The sequence below is a fragment of the Tachypleus tridentatus genome, chromosome 4, assembly GCF_004210375.1.
Source record: "Tachypleus tridentatus isolate NWPU-2018 chromosome 4, ASM421037v1, whole genome shotgun sequence".
Lineage (NCBI taxonomy): Eukaryota > Metazoa > Arthropoda > Merostomata > Xiphosura > Limulidae > Tachypleus > Tachypleus tridentatus.
In genome coordinates, this window is record NC_134828.1 from 2,383,629 (window position 1) to 2,394,615 (window position 10,987).

Sequence of the window (10,987 nt, forward strand, 5' to 3'; positions counted from 1 at the left end):
ATTTTGTTATTGTTATCAGTGATACAGATTATACTAGTTAGTATATCAAGTACTTCATACATTACACACTGTCATTTTGTTATTGTTATCAGTAATACAGATTATACTAGTTAGTATATCAAGTACTTCATACATTACACTGTCATTTTGTTATTGTTATCAGTAATACAGATTATACTAGTTAGTATATCAAGTACTTCATACATTATACTGTCATTTTGTTATTGTTATCAGTAATACAGATTATACTAGTTAGTATATCAAGTACTTCATACATTACACACTGTCATTTTGTTATTGTTATCAGTAATACAGATTATACTAGTTAGTATATCAAGTACTTCATACATTACACTGTCATTTTGTTATTGTTATCAGTAATACAGATTATACTAGTTAGTATATCAAGTACTTCATACATTACACACTGTCATTTTGTTATTGTTATCAGTGATACAGATTATACTAGTTAGTATATCAAGTACTTCATACATTACACACTGTCATTTTGTTATTGTTATCAGCGATACAGATTATACTAGTTAGTATATCAAGTACTTCATACATTACACACTGTTATTTTGTTATTGTTATCAGTGATACAGATTATACTAGTTAGTATATCAAGTACTTCATACATTACACTGTCATTTTGTTATTGTTATCAGAGATACAGATTATACTAGTTAGTATATCAAGTACTTCATACATTACACACTGTCATTTTGTTATTGTTATCAGTAATACAGATTATACTAGTTAGTGTATCAAGTACTTCATACATTACACACTGTCATTTTGTTATTGTTATCAGTAATACAGATTATACTAGTTAGTGTATCAAGTACTTCATACATTACACACTGTCATTTTGTTATTGTTATCAGTAATACAGATTATACTAGTTAGTGTATCAAGTACTTCATACATTACACACTGTCATTTTGTTATTGTTATCAGTAATACAGATTATACTAGTTAGTATATCAAGTACTTCATACATTACACTGTTATTTTGTTATTGTTATCAGTGATACAGATTATACTAGTTAGTATATCAAGTACTTCATACATTACACTGTCATTTTGTTGTTATCAGTGATACAGATTATACTAGTTAGTATATCAAGTACTTCATACATTACACACTGTGTCATTTTGTTATTGTTATCAGTGATACAGATTATACTAGTTAGTATATCAAGTACTTCATACATTACACTGTCATTTTGTTATTGTTATCAGTAATACAGATTATACTAGTTAGTATATCAAGTACTTCATACATTACACACTGTCATTTTCTTATTGTTATCAGTGATACAGATTATACTAGTTAGTATATCAAGTACTTCATACATTACACACTGTGTCATTTTGTTATTGTTATCAGTAATACAGATTATACTAGTTAGTATATCAAGTACTTCATACATTACACTGTCATTTTGTTATTGTTATCAGTAATACAGATTATACTAGTTAGTATATCAAGTACTTCATACATTACACACTGTCATTTTGTTATTGTTATCAGTAATACAGATTATACTAGTTAGTATATCAAGTACTTCATACATTACACACTGTTATTTTGTTATTGTTATCAGTAATACAGATTATACTAGTTAGTATATCAAGTACTTCATACATTACACTGTCATTTTGTTATTGTTATCAGTAATACAGATTATACTAGTTAGTATATCAAGTACTTCATACATTACACACTGTCATTTTGTTATTGTTATCAGTAATACAGATTATACTAGTTAGTATATCAAGTACTTCATACATTACACTGTCATTTTGTTATTGTTATCAGTAATACAGATTATACTAGTTAGTATATCAAGTACTTCATACATTACACACTGTCATTTTGTTATTGTTATCAGAGATACAGATTATACTAGTTAGTATATCAAGTACTTCATACATTACACTGTTATTTTGTTATTGTTATCAGTAATACTGATTATACTAGTTAGTGTATCAAGTACTTCATACATTACACTGTTATTTTGTTATTGTTATCAGTAATACAGATTATACTAGTTAGTATATCAAGTACTTCATACATTACACTGTCATTTTCTTATTGTTATCAGTAATACAGATTATACTAGTTAGTGTATCAAGTGCAAATACCTTATCTTCATTTATTTTTCACTATTATAAAATATTTTGCAGTGTCAGCTTAGAATCAGTAATTAGGAATAATGTAGACCTTCAAAATTGGCAAAATCTCATCAGATATTGGAGTTGCATCTTAAAATGTAGCTAATAGTGAGAGTGACCTGCTGATAAAACAATGTTTTTTAATGTTTATAAGTAGAAACTTTTAATTAGTTATGCTTGTGGCATGGCACTAAATACATTGTTTACTCTGACTAAAACATATTATTACAAATTTCCATTACAGATTCAACTTTTAGATACCAAAATAACTTGATATATTTATTTTCCTTAATGCACGCTGGACACCATCTTTATTGTCACGTGTTTATTAATGTGCCACGTTTTGATTAGTAACCGAGTTAACAGTTGTGACTTTATAGCACAAATTACAATAATCTTCAATGTTTTTAAGAAGCACCTACACATTTGTTGTTTGGTGATGCAAGTTTCTTTGTACACATGTTCCTGTTATTGAAGAGATTCCAAACAGTAAGCCTAATCTATCAGTTAAGTGGTAACGTAACGGCCTCTAAAGATCTCACCACAGAGAATACCTAACAGTTTAATATCAGTTTCATTTCTACATACATTCTAAAGATTATAAACGTTCTTTTCCTTCTTAGTTATTTTCTAGTACCTCAGTGGTACGTCTGCAGGCTTATATACATTCTAAAGACTATAAACGTTCTTTTCTTTATTAGTTATTTTCTATTACCTCAGTGGTAAGTCTGCAGGCTTATATACATTCTAAAGATTATAAATGTATTCTTTTCTTTATTAGTTATTTTCTAGTACCTCAGTGGTACGTCTGCAGGCTTATATACATTCTAAAGACTATAAACGTTTTTTCTTTATTAGTTATTTTCTAGTACCTCATTGGTACGTCTGCAGGCTTGTATACATTCTAAAGATTATAAACGTTTTTTCTTTATTAGTTATTTTCTAGTACCTCAGTGGTAAGTCTGCAGGCTTATATACATTCTAAAGACTATAAATGTTCTTTTCTTTATTAGTTATTTCCTAGTACCTCAGTGGTACGTCTGCAGGCTTATATACATTCTAAAGACTATAAACGTTTTTTCTTTATTAGTTATTTTCTAGTACCTCATTGGTAGTGCGTCTGCAGGCTTGTATACATTCTAAAGATTATAAACGTTTTTTCTTTATTAGTTATTTTCTAGTACCTCAGTGGTAAGTCTGCAGGCTTATATACATTCTAAAGACTATAAACGTTCTTTTCTTTATTAGTTATTTCCTAGTACCTCAGTGGTACGTCTGCAGGCTTATATACATTCTAAAGACTATAAACGTTCTTTTCTTTATTAGTTATTTTCTAGTACCTCAGTGGTACGTCTGCAGGCTTATATACATTCTAAAGACTATAAACGTTCTTTTCTTTATTAGTTATTTCCTAGTACCTCAGTGGTACGTCTGCAGGCTTATATACATTCTAAATACTATAAACGTTCTTTTCTTTATTAGTTATTTTCTAGTACCTCAGTGGTAAGTCTGCAGGCTTATATACATTCTAAAGACTATAAACGTTCTTTTCTTTATTAGTTATTTCCTAGTACCTCAGTGGTACGTCTGCAGGCTTATATACATTCTAAAGACTATAAACGTTCTTTTCTTTATTAGTTATTTTCTAGTACCTCAGTGGTATGCCTGCAGGCTTATATACATTCTAAAGACTATAAACGTTTTTTCTTTATTAGTTATGTTCTAGTACCTCAGTGGTAAGTCTGCAGGCTTATATACATTCTAAAGACTATAAACGTTCTTTTCTTTATTAGTTATGTTCTAGTACCTCAGTGGTAAGTCTGCAGGCTTATATACATTCTAAAGACTATAAACCTTCTTTTCTTTATTAGTTATTTCCTAGTACCTCAGTGGTAAGTCTGCAGGCTTATATACATTCTAAAGACTATAAACGTTCTTTTCTTTATTAGTTATTTCCTAGTACCTCAGTTGTACGTCTGCAGGCTTATATACATTCTAAAGACTATAAACGTTCTTTTCTTTATTAGTTATTTTCTAGTACCTCAGTGGTACGTCTGCAGGCTTATATACATTCTAAAGACTATAAACGTTCTTTTCTTTATTAGTTATGTTCTAGTACCTCAGTGGTAAGTCTGCAGGCTTATATACATTCTAAAGACTATAAACCTTCTTTTCTTTATTAGTTATGTTCTAGTACCTCAGTGGTAAGTCTGCAGGCTTATATACATTCTAAATACTATAAACGTTCTTTTCTTTATTAGTTATTTTCTAGTACCTCAGTGGTACGTCTGCAGGCTTGTATACATTCTAAAGACTATAAACGTTCTTTTCTTTATTAGTTATTTTCTAGTACCTCAGTGGTAACGCCTGCAGGCTTATATACATTCTAAAGACTATAAACGTTCTTTTCTTTATTAGTTATTTTCTAGTACCTCAGTGGTACGTCTGCAGGCTTATATACATTCTAAAGACTATAAACCTTCTTTTCTTTATTAGTTATTTTCTAGTACCTCAGTGGTAAGTCTGCAGGCTTATATACATTCTAAAGACTATAAACCTTCTTTTCTTTATTAGTTATGTTCTAGTACCTCAGTGGTACGTCTGCAGGCTTATATACATTCTAAAGACTATAAACCTTCTTTTCTTTATTAGTTATTTTCTAGTACCTCAGTGGTACGTCTGCAGTCTTACATACATTCTAAAGACTATAAACGTTCTTTTCTTTATTAGTTATTTTCTAGTACCTCAGTGGTAAGTCTGCAGGCTTATATACATTCTAAAGACTATAAACGTTCTTTTCTTTATTAGTTATTTCCTAGTACCTCAGTGGTACGTCTGCAGGCTTATATACATTCTAAAGACTATAAACGTTCTTTTCTTTATTAGTTATTTTCTAGTACCTCAGTGGTACGTTTGCAGGCTTATATACATTCTAAAGACTATAAACGTTCTTTTCTTTATTAGTTATTTTCTAGTACCTCAGTGGTACGTCTGCAGTCTTACATACATTCTAAAGACTATAAACGTTCTTTTCTTTATTAGTTATTTTCTAGTACCTCAGTGGTACGTCTGCAGTCTTACATACATTCTAAAGACTATAAACGTTCTTTTCTTTATTAGTTATTTCCTAGTACCTCAGTGGTACGTCTGCAGGCTTATATACATTCTAAAGACTATAAACGTTCTTTTCTTTATTAGTTATGTTCTAGTACCTCAGTGGTACGTCTGCAGGCTTATATACATTCTAAAGATTATAAACGTTCTTTTCTTTATTAGTTATGTTCTAGTACCTCAGTGGTACGTCTGCAGGCTTATAACATGAAAAAAAAGGTTTTTTTATACATGTGGTTGGCAGAGCACAAATAGCTCTTTGTGTAACTTTGTGCTTAACTGCAAACACACTTAGCCATTTCCCATATATACCTTTTTTATAATTCTATGTTACATTCATAAAATGTATTTTATGTCTGTCAGTTACTGTGATAATTGCATTTCATAATGTAAACTAAAAACTAGATATACAGAATAAAGAAAATCGGAGAAACTTTTGTTGCTGGTCTGATATTTATAATCATGTGTATCATTAATTAAGAAAAATATGGTGTCTTTTGATGGCCACTAACTTTTTACAGTGCCTACTGTTAATTTCGAGCCCTATCGTATTGACATAAACTGAATTTTAAATATATCGTATCCTTTTTTGTATTAGAAAATATGGAATTTTAAAACTGCTGTTCAGTTGTATGAATTATCCAGTAATATAAATTTACTCTCACAGTTTGAATGACTTACTGACAGAATTGGTATTAACTTAAAACCTGTTAAATAGCAGCACTACAAGTACAATGAGTGTGAAAACACTGGAGAACATCTTATGATCATACAATGTTATTGTTTTTGTTACTGTATGTGCTATACCCAAACTTTCTTAGTGTACTGAAAATAAAATTCAGTGTTTTGTACATGATTTGTAAAATTTCTGTATTCAGTTACATCTTTGTTAATATTAGTTTGATTTCATAAAAGTTTTTTCAACAGATTTTGAAGAAAAATGATGAATTACTTTATCCTTAGATAACTGGTTGAGAGAGATTAAGGCTTGTATTTAGCCCTGTTTAACCATGTTTTATTTCCTTTAGACTTGGACAATGGGTTTAATTTATAAACTTTTAACTATTCCAGGATCTTTTAAGTTTATCTTAGCAATTCATAAGTCTCCATATGTAACATAAGTACATTTTTTTCCCAATTAAAGAACTTATACATGTACTTTAAATTATTAATTTTATTGGTCTAAAACTCATAAAACATAGTTCTTAAAAGTTTACTTTTTAAGTATCCCATTGGGAACGAAAATGTAATTATTGACCAAGGGCACATCTGTGTACTGGTTAATCAAAATGCTTCATGATACGAGTACAGATGTCTGTATAATATGTTAATGCGACAGTTGAATGTGTTAGATGTCTGTATAATATGTTAATGTGACAGTTGAATGTGTTCAGTGCTCTCTTATTTCCATAATATATGTTGTAAATCAGTTAACTTGTGCCTCTTAATAATTTCATATCTTTCTTTGTTAATATTCAGGTTAGTGTGTCTTATGGTTTGACATTTAAGTATGTTACTCCTGTTTAATTCTAGAAGCTTTGAAATGGAGATATGTGTGTTTTGCTCTTTCACTAGATACCTACTGTAAGAAAGTTATTTCATGTATTATATTAACAAATTAAAACCATCATTATCTTTCATGGATTAAATGGCTAATTTTAAACTTTGTTGGATATTCATTCAAACTGTAAGTGTTCTACCATTGACTTACAGTATGACTGTAGCATATTCACTTGTGAAGTATTATGCACTGTAAGCTCTTTTAACTAATATATGTCATGATTTCTGTGTCCTTGAGTTTATTTGTTGAATTATACTAAAACTTCTTTCTTCACATAGAGAAAAGAGGCTCACAGAAGAAGCGCTCCAGACGTTTCCTAGGTAGAAACTGGCAAGCAAGGATTAGTAGTGGTTTTGAGAAACTTGTTGCTTTAGCTTCAATGCCAAATCATCCTCCCAAGAAGGTCTTAGACAAACACAAAACTGACAACCAGCGTCCAGTTCGAAAGACTGAGCATCAGACTAGTTCTCCGGGTAAAACAGGAATGAAACCTCTGAGAGAGATTGGATCCAGAAAATGGGTCATAGACAGTATAAAGCATGGCCAGTCATCCTCGAATGGCCAGGAAAATTCAGTGTCCATTAAATTCAAAGCTGTTCATCCAATAGGCTCTGGAAATTCATCTAATTTAAGGGATCATAATACAGACACTTCGCAAAGTGAATCTATTCAAACAAGTGGATCAGATTCTTCAGAACAACTGCACACCAGAAGGGGACCAAGAACTCCCCCAGACACGCCTCCAAGCACACCATCGGTTTCTCCTGAATTACCTCCAACTTCTGATGTTACCTCCTTGACAGTTTCTCATTCCTCAACCTTGAACAACAAGATCAGTCCTGAACGTAAGTTGGGCTCAGGCTGTTTTATAAAACCAGAGAAAAACAGGTGTAGTCCTGAGATTTGGCTACCTAGGAACAACTTTCAGGATGGGAACAGTTGTGAATTACCTTTCCATGCAGTTAGGAGTTCCTTTAATGATGGTCACGGAGGACACGGATCCAAAAGGAATAAACACGAGAAGCGTAACCTTGCTTACGAAAAAATTCCAAAGAAAAAGAGACATAGAGAATTCACCGATTTATCTACTAAAAAAGAAAAAACTGACACAGAGTGTACAAATACAGCAAGCAGTTCCAGTATTCATTCTTCTTCATCACACCCTGTGTTATCCATTGGAAGTATTCCCATGATTTCTGTGGAGAATTCGCTTTCTCCAGGGATTATCTTTCCACAGAGCTACATGTTTTACCCTTCTGTGACAGCTCCGCCACAGTCATCAGCTCTTCATCCTCGTTCGTCATCTTACACAGGACACAGTCAGCAATCTCTTACAATTAGTTTTGGCTCCACACAACAGACTGTGGTTTGTCCACAGATGACTGTAGCAACAATTCCCACACAAGGAACCAAATATCCAGTGTTTCCTTTGCTTTTTGATTTGTCTGTTCCACCTCCAACCTTTAACATGCCTCCTCCATCTGTCATGGTTCCTCAGGTTTCTCCTAATCCCACTGAGTACTCTTTTCCTCTCAGAGAAGCTTTTCCATATCATACCATGGTCAGTACTGCTCATTTTCCCCAGGTGGGTCTTCCTCCACCACCACCAGTTCATCCAGGCTGTGCACAGATCTCTGAACCTCCCTTATTTTCTAACCAACACCAACAACTTGCCTCTCATCTCCACAGCACTGAACTTAAGTGGATTTGATTTTATAAAATTTTGTTGTACTTGAAAAATATGAAATTTGAATGAGCTACTAAAATTTTCCCACTTCAATAGATTTTTGACATGAGGTATATTATTGTCTGATTTTAGAGTGAATGAAAACTGCAGTATGTACTTCCTTGTGTTGTCCAAGTAGTGTTACTGTTCAAAGTTTTCTTAAACCCACTTGATGACTAAAAGAAATTTTGTTGTTGTTTTTTTATTCGTGACATGTCTGTGCATATAGAAAGTTGTTTTACTTAGTACATGTATAATAAAATAACTAAGTTTATTAATAAATATTTTCAGTTGTAATTATGATAGAGTTAAAGATACAACTGATGTTCAATGCGCCTGTATAATTTCGATTATTGGAAATAGTAAGTAGCATTTTAATTTTTGTACTTGTTGTAAATGAAAGATTTTGTGTACGAGTTATGTGTATATATGCTCATTTGTAAAGTTATTATTAAGAGAAATCGAGGAAGAAAAACTCATTTTGGTTTATTTATGATTTGAAACTGTGAAGTTTAGTCTACCAAGTGGAAGAATTTTTAATTGTATTGACATAACAATAGTAATGGTCATGAATCGATAAACATGGATTGTTTTTGACACCATAATAGTTTTATTTAATGAAGTTCAAGGTTTTACCACAATATTTCAAATGGTTTTAAACAAAGAGACTCGTGGGAGGTAAGATAAATTATACATATTGGTACTTTGGTAGTGAGTTAAGTTTAAAAGAAAAGAAAAGACATTCTAATATAAATGTTGTTTTGTATTTATGGTTTTAATTATATCTTTTCAGTGTCTTCAAACACTTTTAGTAATGTAAATAACCAGTGCTTTGTTTACATATTAAAAAGAAAGTTAAATAAATCACTGGGTTACAGAAACATTTTTTTCCATGCTATGTTTTGTCTTCTGCAGTAGTAGTTTTCAGAAATTGGTACCTTTGTGATGTCTGTCTTGAAGATTAAAATTTTTGTATATATTGCATCATGGTAAAGTCATTAGACATTGATTAACCAGAAGTGACAAGTTATAAAGACATAAGAGTTTGGTTTTTGAAACAATGTGTCCTTTTGTAACATACGATTCTAAATGAAACCACTTAACAAAATCCAGATGGTTAAAGTTTTGGAAATGTTAATACTGTACTAAAAGGTGCTATATAAAAGCTGAGTACATATTTCATATTTACACAGTACTTTGTCTGTGGTGCAGATATTTTAAAAATAAAAAACAGATTGTGTGAATAATAATGCTTTTCTTTAATTTCACTCTGTTGCATTACTGATGTTCTGTATCAAATAAATGGACTGTGTTTTGTCTAGGTAATGTGAATTTTGAAGTTAAAAGTGAGATAGAAGTTTTGGATTTAGTAAAGGATGACCTTATAAAGTACTAGTATTGTTCAGGATCTCACCAGATACATTAGTTTTAATAAAAAACTTGAGAACCTCACTAACATTGTGTAGTTTTAGTGCTATAGCACTGTAATTTTTGAAGTAATTTTTATTTTATGTTTAAATGTTGTATGTGACGAGACAACAACTAACGTGTATCATTACCTTTTGGAAGAGTTAGAAGAACTCGTTTAACAAGCAATGGACACGTTTTATACTCTTTTATCACAATCTGCTTATATTTTCATAGATACTGCTGAACAAACTGGTAAAGTTTTCCTGGTAATGCTAGAATGTTTGTTCTTTAGATTTTACGGCCATATTTGGTCACAATGTTGTGGTAAAGTAAATCAGTCATTGGCTTGTTTGTCAAACTATCAGCCTATCATGTGAAAGTATTGTGGTGAGGATAGATCAGATGTTTTGTTTCCTAAACATACAGTTTATAGTTTGGGTTAGAATGTTTTCGTTGATGTAATATAGGTATAACTTAAATGTTTTCTCAACTTATTTTAACTTTACTGCTTAAATGTAACATTTGACAAGTACACACTCAAACATTTGTATTATATTGTCACAAAATTTAAGTTTTCTGTGATTTTCTGGAACGTGTTTCATCGGCTTGGTCTGAATGCTTTGTTATCATGTTGAGTGAGACTGGTGTGTTTTGTTGTTATAGGAATTATATGTCAAGTTTTCATTGTTATGTTGAATCAGACAAATACTTTATGACTAAATTTTGTAGACTATCTCCTTATGCTTCATTGTTATATGATTTAAAATATTTTTAGTTGTAGAAAATCTGAGTTAGATCAGTATTTGTAACAATTAAAGGAAAAATGTTCTGTAGTCTAGAATGTTTCATTGTTACAGTAGGTCAGGTCAGTATTGGTAATGGTAATTGGTAAATATATAGCTTGTAATCTGTTTCATACTGTTACTCTGTTACATTGAGTTAAACCACTGTCTTTAGTTATTGTAGGTATTAGAGTTTGTATTTCTAAATCTCAGTTT

The 10,987-nt window shown here is 31.0% G+C and overlaps 1 protein-coding gene across 2 annotated transcripts in view; it reads left to right on the forward strand.

Moving 5' to 3' along the window:
- The window catches only part of LOC143248441 (uncharacterized), a 29,593-nt gene extending 20,031 nt beyond the window's left edge, over positions 1-9,562 (forward strand). For both annotated transcript variants that reach the window (XM_076496798.1, XM_076496797.1), the window contains exon 4: positions 7,132-9,562. In XM_076496798.1, the coding sequence (XP_076352913.1) occupies positions 7,132-8,564 (1,433 nt within the window). In that variant the 3' untranslated portion in view covers positions 8,565-9,562. The remainder of the gene's footprint in view (positions 1-7,131) is intronic.
- The last annotated feature ends 1,425 nt before the right edge of the window (positions 9,563-10,987 follow it).